Source organism: Ammodytes marinus (assembly GCF_949987685.1).
Source record: "Ammodytes marinus genome assembly, chromosome: 11".
Lineage (NCBI taxonomy): Eukaryota > Metazoa > Chordata > Actinopteri > Uranoscopiformes > Ammodytidae > Ammodytes > Ammodytes marinus.
Window position 1 is genome coordinate 29242746 of NC_137215.1, and position 21566 is coordinate 29264311.

Below are 21566 nucleotides of genomic sequence, written 5' to 3' on the forward strand. Positions count from 1 at the left end.
ACATGGAGACAACCCTATGTGAAAGTGGATGTGTTATTTTAAAGGTGGAGTCAGTCATTCTGGAGAACGCTGCCTTGTTGCCAAAATCACAGCCTAGGCTCTGTAAACTGGTATGTTGCTTGCTACTGCGGCCACTTTGTGTACATATCCTTTGTTTACATATCAGTTTAGGCTGAATATTAACACCAGATTTCTTTTGAGCACGCACACACGTAGCAGATCGTGAGATGTTCACCGGTTTTGACTAAAAGTGATTTGACAAGCTTTTTTCCAGATTGGAAAGAGAAAGAGACAGCAGGTCCATGTCATTGAACACATGAGGGAAATATTCTATATATATTTCTGGGTTGAAGAACAGCTTGTACAGTGGATGCATGTGTGTTAAGGTGCGCACACACACTAACCAGGAAGATGTCAGTGCAGAGCTTGAGGATGCGGTCCACACAGGGCAGCTCTTCAAACATGATGGAGTGAGAGATCTCACTGAAGAAGCCACGCACAAACTTCCCAATGACCAGGACCACAGACACGTACAGACCCATGATCCTAGCAAAAAGACAACACAATTCCCAATGTAAAAAAAAGATCTCGTATGAAGGGAAGAAGTGGATGCAAAGTTTAAAAAAAAAATGTTTCCCTGACCATAAATAAAACGTTTGAGTTGCCTGACTTATTATTATTTCTAGGAGAGATGCCATCTGTAACTAGCCTGGTCCTAACCAGACCATCCTTCTTCATTACATTTGTACATAAGGTCTGGAATCGTTCAATTGACAAACGATGGCTCACTTGAAGGCGGGTGTCTGTTGAAGTCTAAAACTATTGGATCTGCCCAGTGCCACTCTGGATCTGCCAACCAATCGCATAACGTTTGGTCGTGACGTATGTCTTATCTTCCATTTGTAGCGACAAACTGTGTTTACCGACAATGGCTTTCTGAAGTGTTCCATGGCCCAATGGCCCATGTAGTGATATCCTTTATAACATCATGTCAGTTTTTAATGCAGTGCCACCTGAGGTCATGGGCATTACATTTTAATTTCGGACCGTGCCCCTTACATGCAGAGATTTCTCCAGATTCTCCAAATATGTTAATCATATTATGGATTGTAGATGGTGAATCCTTAACTTCTTTGCATGAATGTGGTTTTTAAACTGTTGGACTATTTTCCTCTGCAGTTCTACACAAAGTGGTGAGCCTCACTCCATTATTGCTTGTGAGGACTGAACCTTTACGGGATGCCCCTTTATATCCATTCATGATAATATCATCTGTTACCATGTTTATGTGAGTAATGTTCCAAACATGTTTTTTAACATTCTACATCGTTCACAATCTTAAATTTAATAAAGTTTATCAGTTTAAACAGATACATATGATGTATTTTTACTGTTATTTATTGAATACATATTGAAAAGGATTGGCAAATGATCACATTCTGCTTCATTTACATTTTACACAACGTCCCAACTTTTTGGGAATTGGGGTTGTATATGAAACAGCAGTTATTTGGTCTTTTGAGCATGTATTGTAAGACTTTAAAGAGGAAGAGTTGTCTTTGCCAGGTGGGGATATCGTTCCATAACTGATTCCCCACTAAATCCTACTGAAAACTGACTTCTGCAGTTGAGAAATTTAGGAGGATGAAGATTTGAAAATTGATGAGTTGGGTGAAAAATGAACCTGTTAATTTTGCTTTTAAATCTTAAATATGTTTGATCCATTCAGCCCATGTACGTGTGCTTTGTGAGAGTGTGCTCCTTACCCGTATCCAGCCAGGAAGCCCAGGCTAGGTGGACTGACTTTGTCGTTGAATATGACCATGGGTAGAACGGAACATGAGGAGGGAGCACAGCCTGCGATGGCTATGTCCCACCACTCCTGGTTCCCACTGCCATTCAGCGAGCGCTCGTTCTTCAGGGACAGGGTTATGTTCAGGTAACCTTCTTCATTACCTACAGGACAAATTGTAAATATGTTTCATCACATTGCACATTTCAATTGAACTTATCTACTCTTTACTTTCTATTCTATTTAATATACTGTTTTATATTGCACTACTTAGTATTTTTTATTTTATCGTTCCAACTGCACTGTGGGTCAGAGATAAACGCCATTTTGATTCTGATATGTCTTGTCTTGACCTTTTTGACTTGACTTTGACTCACCAAACAGACACTTTGACTTGTTAATAACCAATACAAAAGAAACTTGTTTTCCTGTCCGAGTCTATAACGTTGCTACAATGCAAATCAGGCGCTGAGAAAAGAAAGCACCAAGTTTGTCCCAATGAAAGAGGAGAGATTGAAATGTTAGAAAGACACTGTGGCTCAGAGGAGACACAGCTTTGTCCAAATAGTTCATGGCAAATTTGATGTTTCTTTATGAAAAAAAAATCTCATGTTGTATATTATGGGACAGTTCAATTCAGTCTATTTAAGAAGGGGACAGTGCAATAAAACACATGATCATACATGGGTTAAACATGCCAGAATTAGCCAAAAGGCTATTTTTCATCTGTAGTCCCCTGACATATTGCATTGTATTGTCTTGGTGTTAAAATAGAATAAAATTAAACAAGATAAAAAACAACAACATAAACAGGAAGAAACCCCAGAGCACAAAACAGAGCATCACAGAACAAACACAACTGACTGACTAAGGTAAAACAACACAACACAAAACACAAAGCATGTATTGATCAACCATTGTCTTAACTGCAGTAAGTGAAGGGAACACTTTACCTTTATGTAGCTGACTGACTGGTTTGGCCTCGGCTCCGTTGGGGGCTCTGATGTAGTTAGGGAACATATGAGGAACACACCTGGAAGGGAGACGAGACACCATGGAAGATTAAAGTAAGGGCCAGATCCACGTAGAATGGATTGCACGCGCTAATAGCTAATACACGATTTGTGGAGAAATAGCAGCCGCAATCTGAACTGTTTTAACACCGTATCCCATACAATCATTTGCAGGGCTCTAGACTTAACTTTTTCACTAGTAGCACTGGTGGTACCAACCTTCTCAGTTGGTGACACAAGCACATGATTTGCAGCCCCCCCCCCCCCCCCTGTTTTGAACGGCAATCAATGAACTTGCATGCTGGTGAATATTTGTCATAGCCGATCTGATTTTGCAGTCCTCTTCACAGCAGACCCCAGTTTGCCCCATTTAAACTCTGTATCTCTAAATCTAATAAAAGTGAAAAAAGCCATTAAGTAAACCTACACAGGCTCAGTGCGATTGCCAACCAGTAGTGAGGCCAGGTCTGCTCTGACTGGGTTCCCAGGCTCCAGGTCTATAGAGTATTTGTCAAAGGTGTGTTCCACCGTCCCTCCTTTACCCAGGTCCCTGAGAGAGAGAGAGAGAGAGAGAGAGAGAGAGAGAGAGAGAGAGAGAGAGAGAGAGAGAGAGAGAGAGAGAGAGAGAGAGAGAGAGAGAGAGAGAGAGAGTGAGAGACACACACAATGAGCCTTCAGAGATTCAAAGATACATTGCCCACAGTATACACAGTATCACTGATAGAACAGAAGAACTTTGTAACAAATACTTTAGAGCTATAGTGCGTAACTTCTGTCGCCCCCATGAGTTATTCTGAGTAATTACAACAACACTGTCGGTGCATCTACATGAGGTAAAGCCTTCAGTGATGGATTTTATACCTTCTGCTGTACTTACAGATTTTTTCTTAGCAGTAGAATCAACAACTGAAACATTCCTTCTTCTCTTTTGGCGTGAGGGTGTTGCCAGACGATAGCCATGCTCATATAAAAGAAGCATCATCTTTTATATGGTGGCCCTTATAGGACATCACTAACTCCTGACAGATTGACATCATCAGTATACTGATACACATGGTCAATGGATTGCATTTATATTGTCCTTTTTCCCAAAGCCTAAGACTCATCATGCTTTAAAATGTTTGCTTCTCAATCCACCATTTACACACTCATACAGCAGCAGCTCCCACGCATGAAATAAGTAGCCTTGTACAGTAGTGTGATACTTGTACAGGTTTAATTGTGCAATGGCACATTCAGTATGCTATTCCTGTGGTCATAATGTGAGCTGGCTCTAACATCCCTTGTATAATTGAAAAAATAATACAAGGACTCATCATTGCAGATAGATAGATAGATAGATAGATAGATAGATAGATAGATAGATAGATAGATAGATAGATAGATAGATAGATAGATAGATAGATAGATAGATAGATAGATAGATAGATAGATAGATAGATAGATAGATAGATAGATAGATAGATAGATAGATAGATAGATAGATAGATAGATAGATAGATAGATAGATAGATAGATAGATTGGTGGAATGCATTCTCTTTCTCTGTACCGTGGAAAAAGAATTCCTGTGCATCGGTTTTCAAATGACAGGAACAATAACTGTCAAGCATTATTTGCGTCATCATCTGTAACAGTGAGCTGTTGGCTTTATAGCATAGGCCTACTAATCTAAGATGACAATTACCATTATTTTGATGATAATTATGGATAATGCATAACACCACATTGTTATTTGATTTTTTTATACTTTATGGGAGGTGCAACAATGTGTTATCATCTTACTGTTATTCTTCATAGTTCCAGCATCCTACAATTATTTTTGAATATAAAAATATTTTTTTAGCAAATAGAAGTAAAAGAGAAAGAAAATAATAATAACAAATGAGAAATTACAGTGATATACCTACAAAAATATATACATAAAGTGATATACCTACAAACATATATACATAAAAGAAAATGAATAAAACAAATATACATATATAAAAAAAGGAGAATAAACAAATAAAATAAAATAAAATGTACACATTGCTGTTTTTTGATAAGGAGTCCAAAGGCTTTACCTCTGGAATATCCAGGCCAGGCGTAGTGTTAGGTCAACAGGACTCCCCAGCAGCTCTTTGACGACCTCCTGTCTGCTGGGGGGGCTGATCCTCCACACAGAGCCAGAGCTACCTTCAATCATGGCTGTGACGATGTCATCATAGCTGTACAGAGAGATGAACTGCATGGCTACCTAGATGCACATACACACAAAGTTATGGATCATGAAACAATAAGTATAAAGAGAGGCAGTAAACTAAATCACTGCGTTCCAAATCGCATACTTTCTACTATTTAGTATGGTAGAAAAAAGATTTAGGATGTCCCGATTCTTGTGGCCAGATTTCGGATGGTTAGAAAGATCCGGATGTCTACTACATCCGGCCGAGATTTTTTAGTGTTAAAATCAGCATGCTATTTGGGCGATTCTGACCCACAATCCAGCCCGCACCAGAAGTGACGTCACATCGACAGAGCCTTCGTATGAAAACAACCGGGGATGAGACGGATATAAAAGCAAGAGGCAAGATCAGGGCGCAATGTTATGATGAAATAAATAAGAAAAAGTATGACCCAATTGTAGCATACTGCATCCTAACTAGATTCTTTTTATGGTCAGATGTAGTATGTAGAATAGAAAAAAGAAAGAGTATGCGATTCGGAACGCAGGGAACATTACAATCAAACTAATTCACAAATATGACCTACAATATGCTAGTACATGCTATAAAAAAAGAACAATATACACGCTACAGTAGACAAATTGGACAGTTTCATCTGACCAATGTTCCAGCAGAAACAGTCCTATTTTCCTCGAGTCTTGAGTATTCCACAATCTTACACGTTTGTGAGTTTAGTGCCAATTTTCCATGATAATGTTTGATTAAACCAATATTTTAGATGATGGGGTTATGTCTGTCTGGGTATGCTCTCAAATACATACATAAATACATAGATATGAGAGGTGACAACAATGACAAGCGAGGTAAAGAGGGGAATCCGCCCTAACAGGAATGTTCCGTTATACTATACTCATAGTAAAGCACTTGGATAGCACTATACACACTGACAGACACATACTATAAGAGACTGATACACACCGCATTGTCTCCAAACTTGCTGGTGAGTTGGTCATATTCAGCTTCAGTGAAGGGCTGGATGGACTGCTGCTGTACGCTCATGGTGAACAGGGGCTAGAGACATACACACCCAATGAAAAAATACACAAGTGGATTTTTGTACATTTTATATGCTGTGTCATTTGTGTGAAGCATTTGCACCAATATTGTATTTGGTTATGCTGTATACTCTACATACAGTACTGTAACACTGATACCAAATAGGTTTTCCATCTGTGAAAAAAAATCATCTTTGCCTTCTAAAAACCTGAGATGTGTATGTATGGTCACCTTAGAGGGCTCTTATGATAAACTATGTATGATCCACACCATTTCAAAAAAATGAACATCATTCAAAATGAGCTGAAAGTTTTGTCAGACTTTCACTTGTTTTCAAGGCCAACTTAAGAAATGGATTGTTAATAACCAAACTTGCACACATTAGTTTAGTCTGTAAAGTCCTCCTTTTAATTATTGTTTTATCTCTGTGTAATTTTGAAATGGTGATTTCATGTGTGCCATATAGTGATGTGATATGTATATTATATACGGTATATTGTAAATTGTATTCTGTGTTGACCTGCACAGGGACTGCAGATGGAAATTAGCAAACTGCTATAATCTGGTACAATGCATCTTTTCACTGTGAGATTAATGTTATTTTGTACATGGTCCCTGATAAATAAACTAATAAACTAAACTAAATGCCAACTTTTAAAGTTTGCAAGCCCAGTTCTGTAATAATGGCTGTGTGTGTGGTCCACAATCTCAAACTGGTGATTAAATAATAATGGAAGTATATTGCATCGCCATCTCTTATTGGACAACACTCTACTTTAGATCATCTACGACTCTCGATGGTTGTGATGCTCAGCTCGACATCAGCTGTGTGGAATGTTGACTTACCTCGTATCCTCCCAGTTTGACCGTCACCGTGACGTCGATGGGGTGGTTGACCACGCCCACCACCGATCTGACCAATGAGATGAAGAGAAGGGGAAACCAGATGATGCAGATCAGGAAGAAGATGATGAGTCCGCCCATGCCATATTTCACTATCTTCTTCTTCTTCTGCCCTTTGGGCTGGGGGTATTTCTGAGGGGCAGAGAAGACTATGTTTAGAAATAATACATACACATACTACTGTACATTTAAATTGTTTTTTTTTAATGTTGCAAAAAAAATATAAGGTTGAATATTTTGATTTAATTTACAGGAATCAGGAATTACCACCTGAAAAAAACTAAAAAGTGTGTGGTTTTCAATGATGCACCTACTAAACATTGTTAACGGTGGGCTAACTGATTCTGGAGAATGATTGTTGATGAATCACTAAGTCACTTAAACAAAGAGGGCACGCTTCATTCACATAACAGTTTACAGAGCCTAGGCTGTTTATTAACACACACAAAAATGTCAGCGCACAAACAGTACGTACAGGAAACCAGATTGTGTGAGGAGATATTCACTGATTCTGACAAAGTGATTTAGTCAACAAACATTCTCCAGATGGCTCATCCCACCATTAAGCAGTGTGTTTCCATCTGAAATCAGGTATTTGTCTTGTACACATTGCTGCTTATAGTAACACACTCCATACCTTCTCTGTCTCACGGCTACATTTAATGATGAAGGTGTTGGCGTAAATGTCCTCCACACACATCCAGTTGGACAGAGACAGAGTGGTGTCAGTCCACACCCAATCCATCACTGCTCTCAGCTCCACCAGGAAGGGCACAAGACGAAACCTTCACACACACACACACACACACACACACACACACACACACACACACACACACACACGCGCGCGCGCACACACAGCATTCATATCACACTGTCAATACACTATGCTGATTCTTGACCTATTCAACTCCTTAGTGATCTTTAGTAAAGGTTCACCTAGGCTCTGTCATTATAAATAAACATACTGTATCTGAAGAGCGGGATTGTGTGTCCGGTTATTAAAAAAAATACAAAATACAAAATAATATATAAATAAGTTGCAAACTGAAACGTGTTTGATTCTTGAAAAAGGTGTGTTCCATTCTAGTAAACGACAGCACAGCCAGCTTGTGTCTTTATGATGTTTTGGATGTAATGTATTTTACTTATTACAGCACTTTGGTCCGCCTCGGCTGTTATAAATTTGCCATATAAATAAAGTTGACTTGACTAGAGTTGCGTTGTGTCCGTACCCTTGGAAGAGAAACAGGTTGAGGTGGTTGTATTTCTTGGTGAGGAAGTTGCCGAGGATACGGGTCGGGTATCCACAGCGGATCTGGTAGGCTGACAGGCCGAAGTAGATACACTTTACAAAGTACCAGAGCTGGGCCACAAAGTTCTGATTGAACTTCCTGAACAGAGAGAGAGAGAGAGGGACAGACACACAAGGTTAACATGAAGCAATGAACAAACCCTTCTGTAATGACCTTCTAAATAGTGCTAAGAATGATTATCGAACGTTTAGTTGATTTAAGTGCTTTAGAAGTTGCGATTTTTGCTTCTGAGCATTGAAAAAAAAACTGATGATGAGATAATGTCCGTTAGAGATGGTTGTACTAGGAGAAATAACGTATATAGGCGCAAACAGATTTAGTCAAATAAACACCGTATGTTGGACTTTTATTATTTATACTAGTATGAAAGAAGACATGTTATGGAAGCAAAAATAGACACAAATCTTTCAATTGACCAGTGCTTGAAAAGATACACTCAACAAAAATATAAACGCAACACTTTTGTTTTTGCTCCCATTTTTCATGAGATGGACTTAAAGATCTAAAATTCATTCCAGATACACAATTGTACCATTTCTCTCAAACATTGTTCACATATCTGTCTAAATGTGTGATAGTGAGCACTTCTGCTTTGCTGAGATAATCCATCCCACCTCACAGGTGTGCCACATCAAGATGCTGATCTGACATCATGATTAGTGCACAGGTGTGCCTTAGACTGTCCACAATAAAAGGCCACCCTGAAATGTGCAGTTTTGTCTCACAGCAAAATGCCACAGATGCCACAAGCATTGAGGGAGCGTGCAATTGGCATGCTGACAGCAGGAATGTCAACCAGATCTGTTGCTCGTGCATTGAATGTTCATTTCTCCACCATAAGCCGTCTCCAGCAACTTCGCACAGCCATTGAAGAGGAGTGGACCAACATTCCACAGGCCACAATTGACAATCTGATAAACTCTATGCGAAGAAGATGTGTTGCACTGCATGAGGCAAATGGTGGTCACACCAGATACTGACTGGTTCTGAGTCCCCAGACTCCCAATAAAGCAAAAAAATGCACATTTCAGAGTGGCCTTTTATTGTGGACAGTCTAAGGTACACCTGTGCACTAATCATGATGTCAGATCAGCATCTTGATGTGGCACACCTGTGAGGTGGGATGGATTATCTCAGCAAAGCAGAAGTGCTCACTATCACACATTTAGACATCTCATCTCATGAAAAATGGGAGCAAAAACAAAAGTGTTGCGTTTATATTTTTGTTGAGTGTAGTTTTTGCCCTGAACTGTCTGGCCTTCAATTTAATTTGCAGCAGCATTCTGAAGACACCCCACATATCAATGGTTTGTTGCAGGGATTCCTCTCTACACATTTTACCACATAAAACCCTGCGTTCCAATTCCCATACTTCCCTACTATTTAGTATGCCAGAAAAAGATGTAGGATTTCCCAATACATGCACATCAATTGTAGTATGCTGAAAATACATAAATGCCCCTCGAACTCCAATAGCATTTCGCAGTATTCGTCTTTATTCTTGACATTTCTCGACATAATGAAAAAAAATCTTCCTTATCTGATTTTTTTTTCTCTCTCCTGTGGACCTTAAACTCTTCTGTACTTTAGTATGTAGTGTAGTAAAAAGAAAAAGTATGTGATTTAGAACACAGGGCATGTCCCTCTCTGTGAATGAGTCCAGTGGTGATGTGGTCATTTAGCATGTAGCCCATAATACAATAGATACATGATGCGGTTTGACTTGACCTTTCAGTGACAGCAGGCAGGATGAAGAACATCCACAGGTGGATCCCAAACACCAGGATGATCTGGAGGGAGGGGGCCACACAGACAGACAGACAGACAGACAGACAGACAGACAGACAGACAGACAGACAGACAGACAGACAGACAGACAGACAGACAGACAGACAGACAGACAGAGAGAGAGAGAGAGAGAGAGAGAGGAAAATACATCAAATACTTGGAATACAGAAATGCACATTAGTAAAGATGATCTAAAAAAGTTAGTGCAAAACTTAACATGTCATCATCCTACAAATATGACAGGTCAGTCTAGGGCTGTGTTCGAAAAGCCCTACTAACGTCCTCCCTCCTACATACTCAACATGCATACTGTACACTACATACGGTCTACTTAACGATTGATTGTGAATGCGAGGTTCGTCGGACTGTTTACACTGAAGTATACAGAAGCGATAAAGAATTGAAAAAAAAAAATCTTTGTTGTTTGAAAAGACGCAATGCATTGTGGGGCGGTTTAGTAGGAAAAGTAATCTATCGATCCATACACTAAAAACTTCCCGGAAGTAAGTATGCAAACTCTCAAACACAACCACAACATACTCAAATTGACGTCAACATGTGTTTGAGTAGGACGTTAGTATGACTTTTCGATCAGAGCCGAGGCCTTTCTACATACTTTTTACATACTTTGTACAATCAGAAAAAAATAATAAAAAAATTAAGAAAAAAAGAGTTTGCATTATGGTTAGTTTGACCTGTAACATTGGTTTGCCATTTGGGCTCTAAGGAAGTTAAACAGTGGAAATGCAAATGAGACCAGACTGATAGATAACATGAATGCAATGATGTGAAATACATGAAGGTAACCTGGAAGATGAGTTTCCCCAGGACGGCCTTGCGCAGGTACAGAGCTCTGTCTATGATCATGGTGCTGAACTGGAGGAGAAGCATGACCAGGAAGGCTTCAGGCACCTGGTCCTCAGACAGGGTGGAGGCTATGTCAGCCGCAGCACTGTGCTTCTGCATGGAGACAGAGAGGGAGCTGCTCTATCAACTCATGTAATGGAACTTGATTTGAACAGGGACAATGTACAAAAGAAACATTAACCTTGTTTAGAGCAAGGAGAGATGCAGTGTACCAGGTTTTAGCAAACTGCTATTTTCCACATGTAGTCCCATTTAATGTTCATGCTGCACATAGTTTTGATGTTAAAGGTGCACTATGCAGTTTCAGGGGAGGGGGGATTTTGTTGACATTTTGCAGAGCCTGCAGTTAGTTTACAAAACATGTTTTCTCTACATTGAAATCTTAGTATTGAAGAATTCTACCATCACAAGTCGAATCATTTTAAGGAACCTGGAACCAAATGTAAGACTAGAATATGTTTGTAAACCAAACTGTGGGCCCTGCTGCTGTATAAAAAACAGTGAATTTATTCAGTCATGAGAATAAACCTTAGAAAATGTTTCACTTCTCTGACACACCCAAAGTTACATAGTGCACCACCCATAACCATTTTAACATTCACCAGGAGCGTCCCCCCTGTAGTTTCAGTTTTAACTTATTTAAATTGTTGGTATTTGTAAAAAATAAAAAAATAAAAATAAAATAAGAATAAAGAAATAGCCACTTCCGTCCAAGCATGCGTCCTTCCCACCATGTCTCACCCCAAAGGCCCAGAAGCCAAAGACGATGATGATGAAGTCGATGACGTCAGTCAGGAACATGAGAGCGTAGACGTCTGTGGCAGCCCGACACTCAGCATGGAGGGTCCCTCTGAAGAAGCCCTGGGCCGGACGGTACACACTCTGGACACTGCACACACACACACGTACACGCACACAAACACACACACACACACACACACACACACACACACACACACACACACACACACACACACACACACACACACACACACACACACACACACACACACACACACACACATGCTTTTGTCAAGTCAACTTTATTGTCAATTTCTGCAATGCGTGCCGGATATACAGAGGAATCGGAAAAATACGTTTCTCTCTGACCCATGGTGCAAATAGTACAAAAGGTTTAAAAAATATATAAGATAAGATAGATAATTCACATTTACAATAATTCAAAATAGTGCAAACAGTATAGAAAAGTAAATACATTGAAATGTAATACGAAGAACATTATTTTCAATGTGTGCAATATACTGTATATAGTATATTCCTACTTGTTCTTAGTGGTTTGACTGTGGTTCCACACATGGTGCCATCATAGTGGTGTGTGCCCTGTACTCACCTAGAGATGGCCACCTGTTTCAGCTTGTTCCCCACAGCCATCAGCCTCTGACTGGCTGCCTCTCTCCTCCGGCCTTTCTTCTTCTTCTTCTTCTTCACGGCCTCTTCACATGGCTCTGTTGACTCAGCGCTGGCCTCCACTGGACCAATCAAAACCAAGGGAACAAGAGAAACAAAGTCAGTAAATAAACCCTGCGTTCCGAATCGCATACTTTCTACTATTTAGTATGGCAGAAAAAATATTTAGTATGTCCCAATTCTTGTGGCCAGATTTAGGATGGTTAAAAAGACCCGGATGTCTACTATACATTCGGCCAAGCATCCTATTTGGGCGATTCTGATCCATAATCCAGTGTGAACCTTAAGTGACGTCACATCAACGGAGCCTCCATATGAAAACAAACAGGAATGCGACGTGTGATATAAAAGCAAAAGGCAAGATCAAGGCGCAATGTTATGATGAAATAAAGAACTAAAAGTATGTCCCAATAGTATGCCTACTGCATCCTAACTAGATTATTTTTATCGTCGGATGTAGTATGTAGAAAAGAAAAAAGAAAGAGTATGCAAATTGGAACACAGAAATAGTTTAAATTAGGGCTGGGCAATTCATCGAAAATAAATGGAAACCGACATTCAGACCCTGTCATCGACTTAAACATTCACATGTGGATTATTATGATTTGGGCCCTGTCCAAGCCCCTCTTTTTAAACTCTTACATTTATTGACAATTTCTTTTATATGATATTTATGTTTAAAATATTCGTTGACTAGAGATTCAAGTCATTTTCTCCTTTTCAAAAATCAATATTTTAAATCATTTATTATTATAGTTATTAGAGAACTTAATCTTTACTTCAAAACTGAAATGTGACACTTTCATTTCAAGCGATGCTTTGATTTCAGTTGGAAATATTCAATAAATAACCGTAAATAGTTCATGTGTGAATTTCCTTCATTTTATTTTTTAAATCACAAGGATAAGATATTTCATCAGATCAAATATCCCAGTGCTAGTTGAAATCTTTCCTCAAACATACTTCTTCTCCTTGTTACACATGCTATGTCAAGTGTCTCTGGCTCTAGACAAGACCAAGATACACACATTTAATGTCAAGCTCCCAAATATATAAGATTGTTATTTTGGAGAGGAAATACATTGGGTTGTGAAGATTCCTGAAGCCAACCATGACAACAATGGAAAAGTAATCTATCGATCCATACACAAAAACTTCACGGAAGTAAGTACACAAACCCGCAAACACAACCACAACATACTCAAATTGACGTCAAAATTTGCATGAGTAGGACGTTAGTATGGCTTTTCGAACAGAGCCGAGGCCTTTCTACATACTTTTTATATACTTTTTTGCGATCAGCATATATGAAAAAAAATGAAGAAAAAAAAAAGAGTATGCATTATGATTCCTGAAGCCAACAATGACAGTATCCATAAAGTCCTATTCAGAGGCTAAAGTGAGCAAACACAACCACGGGTTGGGCGGTAATATGGTAATATTCCTTTAATTAACGTCATGAAAACAATCTGCTACATTAAAAATGAGGTTTTGCCCACTACCTCTGAGAACTACAGTAAATAAAGGTTTAAACCATCTGCATTGTGTATCGTATCTTAAGTACAAGAATGCAGCTTAAAATACTTTACAATTAAATGACATGCAGCGGTTTGGTTGGTTGCCTTAGTTTGGAACATAGGTTGCATTGAGTTACATTGTGATGTGTTCAAGCGCTGTTCAGTAAAAATGAGTATTTGGTGAAGGTAACTTCATGGTGAATAGTTCAATGTAATCTTGTAAAATGTAGCGTTAGGCCAATAAGCTACAGTTGAAGTAGAAATAGGTTTTACTCGACAGTAATACCGGGACCAGGGGAGAATTTGTGGGAAGGTTTAAAGGTATACCACCCAACTCTAACTCACACACACACACACACACACACACACACACACACACACACACACACACACCAAATTTCCACAGCCTCTCGCACACTCTGCACACTTCTCTCCCTCTCAGCTGTTGATCGTTGTCATCTATCTTGATGTATCTTTATATTATGTCTGGTTTCCACTCAGCAGCACAGTTTGGTACGGTAACGTTAGCGCTAGATCTGTCTTGTGTTTCCACTGCCGACAGTACCCGTACTTAGTAGGCTGGGTTAATGCTGGACGGTCAGAGTATACAGAGTGTACAGTCTATATTCAGAGCCGTTGAACAGTGAAAGCCTTTACATACAGTCTGGGTGACAAGACTCTTCCCGTTGTCGAGGTGACTACACACAACGATGTGAAACACAACCCTTTTGGGACGGCTGGGTAACTGAACGTAAGGATGATAAAAAAAAAAGGTGCGGAACGGTTCGCTTAATTTAGTACTTTTTCCAAAACCTTTTCCAGTGTAAACGCAAATACAGCTACGGAAAATATTAAAGACACCACTCCAAATGTTCAGTGTATCTCGTTTGTCTGTTTATAGGCATATGTTTGAGTAGAATGAACATTTTGGTTTGAGCTGTACCCAACCCGAACCGCACCGCTCAGTGGAAACAAGGCTCTAATGTTAGGAGTCACACCTCTACCATCACAGTCCACACACACTAACCTGTGACAGGCTGCTGTTTGGGTTTCTTGCGGAAGCGGAGGCTGCTGCTTTTCTTCTTTGGTACGTCTTCTATCACCTGCTCACTGTCTCCTTCCTTCCTGTCCTCCGTCGGCCCGAGGGGAGGGTTACTACACTCCTCCTTCAGCCCTGGTGGAGTGTTCTGTCCATCTCTAGAGCCAGTGGGTTCTGCTTCGGTTGGTGGAGTAGCATCAGCAGTACTGGTGCTCGGTTCAACATAGTCTACATCATCCTACAGTGACAAACAGTCCACATAAGAACCAGGAGAGCAGTGTGATATATCTTTCAAAGCTTCACATGTGATGCTCATTGTCAGGTTCAAAATTGTAATTTGGGTCATTAGAGATAACCCTATTAGAAACGTTTTCCATTGTCTTAGTGTCCAAAAGAAAAACGTTATATTTCTCACACTGCCATTGGTTAATCTCTGCTCTTTTCAGCCTCTGTCTGAAACACTCCTTTTTAGAGCCTGTCTAGAGCCAGGAGCAGATGATGAGTTTTTTTTTTTTCTTCAATTGGACACATCACCAGGGGCCTGTTTCAGGTAGCTGGTTTTACATACTCTGGGTTTAACCCTGCGCTCTGAGTTGGTAAACTCAGAGCGCAGGGTTGATAAGCAACTCTGGGTTTTCGGTTTCAGAACAGTGGATCAGCGTTGGGTTAATCAACTCTGAGCGTGTTCACTCTGGGTGGAGCGTGTGCATAAAAGCCATCGTCAATGGATCGCTGATAACATGATTCACCATGGAAACAGAAGAAACAAATGATTGATCCTCCCACTTCTCCACTTCTCAAAAAAGAAAAAAATAAATCTCCGCTCCTCCCACTAGAGTTAGAAATATTAACGAATGAGCTTATGGTAGCCTATGGAGAAGAATTAACGGGATATTGTCTCATAACTCTGATCTAATCTCCTCGGCAATTCAGAAAAAAAAACAGCAAACATTTTTTGTCAAGAGAATAATTTCGCTTCCGTATGAGAAGCCATAGTCTATTTTAAAAAGTTACGCATATCAGCTGTAAAGTAATAAAGCTGGCGCGGCACAGCATTGCTGCTGACAGTGTTTTATATTTGCTGTATAATATGTTGGCAAGCTATAGTCTAATAGCCTACTGTGCAGCAAACAGAACAGACTGTCGCTTCTTTTAAATGGGGAGTGAAAGACATTAACGTCAAGACACATTAGGTGACAGTTTCCATTGAAGAGCCTGATTGATTTATTACCAGATCCATTTTCCTCAAGTGATCACAGTTTACATTATTATATCATTTTTATATTCATATTAGGCTATTTAACGAGGCTCGTCTGTGACTTTAGGATCGCAGAAGTGAACTGTAACGATCGCGTGCAGCCGCAGCGTTACGTTAATCCACCTGACATAAATCTGTTCAGTGACACAGACGTTAAAAAACATACAATACAAATAGGTTTATTAATCTGAATGTAGAGCATGTCACGATGTGTAAGGTGGCCGCCTATATGAACGGACCGAGGGCTGAGAACAAGGCTACTGATCAGATAAATGATCGGTCAAACGTAAAATCATCAGGAAATGATAAAAACATCCCGATGGAGATTTCTATAGAGTGATTTTGCTTCAAACTGTACAGGGACGCGTGTGACAGTGACACTCTTTCTTCAGTCGGAGCTGCAGCGTAAAGTGAAAACAAACTCGGGTAGGTCTAACCACCTACCCAGCAGGTTAGACCCACGGCGTATGTTGCCGCAGTAACTGACTCTCGGTTGCACTGAACCTGCTACCTGAAACGGAAAACCCAGAGTTTCCACCAACTCAGAGCGAACAAACTCTGGGTTGCCTCAAAACCAGCTACCTGAAACAGGCCCCAGTTTCTACTAGGAAACTGTTTCCACGGTGCAGTGTCCAAAACAAACCAAAGTGCCCTTGCTGAATCTCCTCTTTTCAGACATATTTTTTCTGCCACTCTAGTCACACCGGGGAACCATATTGAAAAAACCCATGAAAAAGTGCATTTAGCATAGCAGGTGACCTTTCAAAGTGCTGTCAGTGTCACCTCTTTGGCAATGGTCAAGAACACATTCTTTCAAAGTGCTAACAGAGTAGATAGTATAACTAACCAATAGCATGGATTGGTTCAAACCTTTTCAAGTTGCTCCGTGGATGTTGTGCTGACTCTGCCTTCCTCCTCCTTCCTCTGTCCATCTTCCTCTCCTTCTCTAGTTTTCCCTTCATCCGTACAACTCTCTGGAGAGGGGCTCTGCTCCTCTAGTGGGCCCTCATGGTCCCACAGGCCATAACGCTGCACATACACACACACACACACGCACACGCACACACACACACGCACACACACAAACATACGTGTTAGCGTGAGGTGATGCTGGCTAAAGTGGAATGCTAATGTTGAATTTCCCTTGAGCATTACTTAAGGGCAAATCCGGCAGCATTGACATGTTCATGAACAGTATGCGATGCTATAAGATTACATACAGTACATTGCATGCATTTGAACAGGGGGTACATTAGAATGGTCTAGTTGGGGCCCTCCTTTGCATAGTGGGTAGAGTGCCATATTGGCTCAGTCCTTCGAGGCGGACCCGGGTTTGAATCTGACCCTTGGCCCCTAACTGCACGTCATCCCCCTCTCTCTACCCAGTCCCACTATCTTTCTGATCTTCAACTATCAATACAAAGGTTAAAAGACCTTAAAACATAAAAAAGAAATAATGGTCTAGTTGTCTGTCTGAAGTACTTATGCAACTTGGGATTTGGCAATTTTGGAAAAACAAACAACAGCTGTTCAAATATAAAACATAAAAAATCAAGTAAAAAGCATGATTTTATTACTTCTATCTGATATCAGGGAATGGACTATAGTACCTGCTACCATCAGGGCTTTTCTGTCACCCTGGTTGGCCAGTCAGAGGACACTGTAAAATGTGCAAGGAGGTACAGATACTGTATAATACATATAGTTTTAAAAAGTGGACGGTGCCCAGTTATGCCAGTTGTCGTTTCACAACTTTAACGTGTCCTTGCTTACTGTCTTTGAAAAGTAAACCATCACTTTAACAATGGGGCTGTCCATGGGCAAGATACCGAACAAAATGACTGGCCAGCACACCTTGCCAGAGTATGCGAGTGAGTTTGTGAATGGGAGGCAAAAAATGCTTGGAGTCTGGGTCTGGGGCTTTAATGTCATTTTCTCATTTTACTGTAAATGAGTCCTAACTGACCATGAGCAGGGACCTGTGGAAGAAGAGAGCCAGCAGCTGGAGCAGGTCATATCTGATGTAGTTGTCTGTCTTCTCCAGGCCCAGGATGCGAGGGGGGAAGAAGGGCTTGTCCTCGTTCAGGGTCAACTCGTACACACTGTTCCAGGGGAAGAAGCCAAACTGGAAGAGGTATTTGACCAGCACCATCACCTGCACACAAGCACAGCATGGAGCAGCAGTCAGAGAGCACAGAACAGCACACATCACACCAGTCAGGAACAAACTGGATGTGAGCTTCATGCAATCATTGAAATGACATATTCAGCTCCGGAAAAAAATTAAGAGACCACTCCAAATGTTCAGTGTCTCGTTTGACTGTTTATAGGCATATGTTTGAGAAGAATGAACATTTTGGTTTAATAATATAAACTACTGACAATATTTCTACCAAATTCACAATAAAAATATTGTTATTAAGAGCATTGTTCAATAAGTAATGTAGAGATAAAGATTTAAGAAAAATCCAGACAGCTCCCTCAATTTTTTTCCGGAGCTGTATACGTTTGCCTTTCCTCATGCCTGTATACAATGGTTAGCTACAGTGTAATCTGTATTCAATACATGTGTTCCTATTTGTGATACAGTGTGTTGATTGTTGTGAAAACTTGGGCTGACCATCTCCTTAAAATAATGTTGTCATCTGAAATCTGGGTAACCCTTTAAATGAAGGCTACATTATTCACCATGAATGAATGAATGAAAATGCATGAATTCCTCCATGTAGTACTTGATGAACTATCAGTAACACACTAGGATTAATGGTATCTCAGTAATGCAGGAACAAATACATTAATGAATGCATCAGCTAAGGTATTTCAATCATCATGATATTTGAGTTATTAATGATGATCATATCTTCTTAAGTCTGCAGTTAAAGTGACAGGCCATGAGACTGACCAGTCACACCAGTACACATGTGTTTTGTTGAAGTGCTGAAATCATTATTTTTTCATGACTTCATTATGTTTGTGCTCCTTCTTATTAAAACCATCTTGATTTTTGTTAACTCATTTCAAAATATGAACACATGTGTGTGTGTGTGTGTGTGTGTGTGTGTGTGTGTGTGTGTGTGTGTGTGTGTGTGTGTGTGTGTGTGTGTGTGTGTGTGTGTGTGTGTCTTAGTGTCTCATACCTCTGTGTACACTATAGCCGTCATCCAGAACTTCTTGGTGGGTCTTGGAACAGCCAACATGGCCCATAAGAACACCAGTATGGGCAGTGCCAGTGATATGACGGAGGCGCTGACCACATTGTTTAACACTATGATGAGATAGCACACTAGCTCGGAGTTAGCCGCCAACAGGTTGTACAGGGCAAACAGCAGCTGCAACAGGCGGCTCTGGTTGTTGTAGAACTCTTTGCTCTGCTCAAGCTCCTCAATGTAGAACTGCCTAATGTCCAAAGATATGATAGAGAAGATAAGTGGTTATGTATCACAGTGGATTATTGGGTAACACTTTACAGTGAGGGTACATTAATTAACTGTTAGTTAATGCGTAGTAAATGCATACTCACCATTAACTGACCATTAATAAATGCTTAGTTAATGCTTAATAAGCATTAACTAACTGTTATGCTTAGTTAGTGCTTAACTAAGCATTAGTTAATAAGGCAAAGTTAATGCTTAACCAAACATTAATTAACCATTAATATGTAAGCACTAACAGTTAGTTAATGCGTAATAGGCATTAAGTTGTCCCCTTATTGATAAGTGTTACCGATTATTGCTGGCCTTGTTGGGGTCATGAGTGAGCACAGTATTAGCTACCTTTCTCCCAGCAGCTCGCTGGCTGTTCTGGAGGTTCTGTGGAGTTGTTTGGTTGACAGTGGTAGGAGCTCCATGCTACTGGACAGAGGCTGTGCACTCAACAGGTCCCCCGTACTGGTGAGCCCTGGCCTGGGGGTAGACTGGCCCGGCACGCCCTCTCTATCAACACCCAGGCTGCTGACAGGGAGAACAAGGAAAAAAGAATGTGAGAAAGTGAAGATGAAAACCGTAGAAGAATCCGTAGCACACTAACACACAGTCCAGAGAGCTTGATGTTTTACTCATGCCACACTTTAACCTCTTTTACCCTCTTCAGTGAAATCCCCCTGTGTTCACACTTGGCTTTTTCTAAAACTCATGTTGTTTTATGTTTTATTAATATTCAAACCAGGGCCATCAAACCATTATCTTTCCATTCAGAAGCGCATTGTTATGTTGTCGTTGGTCTCCATGACGGCGCAGGTAGGCAGGAAGCTGCTGGCGGCTTGTCAGGGTGCACCAGATTAACACAATGTAACTAATGGTGATCAACGTCTGTACAGCCCTAGTGCATACTCAGAATGTTATAGTCATATTTATACTCATACTCAGAATGTTATATTCATATCCATCCTGTTCTATTCATATTCATACTGTTATTTATTTATTCCCATTCATATCTATAAATAGAAATGACATATCCTACTCATTCTGTTACTAACTTTTTTTCATTTTTTTTAAAAGATATTTTTTGGCATTTTTATGCTTTATTGACAGTGTAGAGACAGAGTTGAAATGGGGCAGAGAGGGGAGTGACATGCAGAGAACGACCGCGGGCTGGAATCGAACCCGGGTCCGCTGCTGGCCGAGGCCCATGGGGGGGACGCCCTACCAACTGAGCTAAGGGCGCCCCACTAACTTTGTTTTTCTACTGCCATGTTTAGCACATCATGTACTTATATATTTTCTATATTGTAATATCTTAAATGTTCATTTTAGTATTCAAAGTGTGCAGCAGAACAGAGTAAGAAGAACGTCATTGTATGGTGGAACTGCCTGTTTATACATGTGCCGATATCTCTTGAATCTTTGTCAGCACTAACCTGTATCTGGTAGAGTTCTCTGCGTCCGTCTCATCCACACATGTCTCCAGTGTGGGACTCTCACTGCCTTGGGATAACTGATCGTCTGTGGAGTCTGCTGTTTGATGCTACCAAGCAGAGGGAGACAGGTATAAGAATGTGTGTGTGTGTGTGTGTGTGTGTGTGTGTGTGTGTGTGTGTGTGTGTGTGTGTGTGTGTGTGTGTGTGTGTGTGTGTGTGTGTGTGTGTGTGGTTGTACAACTATTTTTGTGAGAACCAATTTGAGTATTAGACCTTAGGAGTGAGGTCATTTTTGAAAAAATGACATTTTGTTCTCCCTTTGGGACAGGCCTTTAAAGGGCTGTTTGAGGGTTAGCACCAGGGTTTAAGGTTCAGGTATGAATTAGGTTTATGTTGGGGTTAGTGTAAGGGTTGGGGTTAGGCATTTAGTTTTGATGGTTAAGGTATGGGGCTAGGGAATAAGTGTCCTCACAAGCATAGTCGTACAAACGTGTGTGTGTCTGCTGTGGCTTTGTCAGTGCAAAGTGTTAAGTTCAAAAAGGTTTTTGCTGAGATGAATGAATGAATG

At 40.3% G+C, this 21566-nt stretch overlaps 1 protein-coding gene across 2 annotated transcripts in view; it reads right to left on the reverse strand.

Moving 5' to 3' along the window:
- piezo1 (piezo type mechanosensitive ion channel component 1 (Er blood group)) overlaps nt 1-21566 on the reverse strand; it is a 157145-nt gene that overhangs the window by 2726 nt on the left and 132853 nt on the right. Inside the window, exons 35-53 of one of the 2 annotated variants that reach the window (XM_080036320.1) lie at nt 20999-21105; nt 19917-20090; nt 19281-19539; nt 18110-18298; nt 17014-17172; nt 14874-15123; nt 12253-12391; nt 11643-11790; nt 10842-10994; nt 9975-10036; nt 8166-8324; nt 7568-7715; nt 6874-7062; nt 5950-6042; nt 4870-5042; nt 3233-3355; nt 2746-2825; nt 1767-1956; nt 405-546 (exon numbers count right to left, since the gene is read on the reverse strand). In XM_080036320.1, the coding sequence (XP_079892446.1) occupies nt 405-546; nt 1767-1956; nt 2746-2825; nt 3233-3355; nt 4870-5042; nt 5950-6042; nt 6874-7062; nt 7568-7715; nt 8166-8324; nt 9975-10036; nt 10842-10994; nt 11643-11790; nt 12253-12391; nt 14874-15123; nt 17014-17172; nt 18110-18298; nt 19281-19539; nt 19917-20090; nt 20999-21105 (2937 nt within the window). Of the gene's footprint in view, nt 1-404; nt 547-1766; nt 1957-2745; nt 2826-3232; nt 3356-4869; nt 5043-5949; nt 6043-6873; nt 7063-7567; nt 7716-8165; nt 8325-9974; nt 10037-10841; nt 10995-11642; nt 11791-12252; nt 12392-14873; nt 15124-17013; nt 17173-18109; nt 18299-19280; nt 19540-19916; nt 20094-20998; nt 21106-21566 lie in introns of both variants that reach the window. The other variant, XM_080036319.1, reaches the window with a different exon arrangement.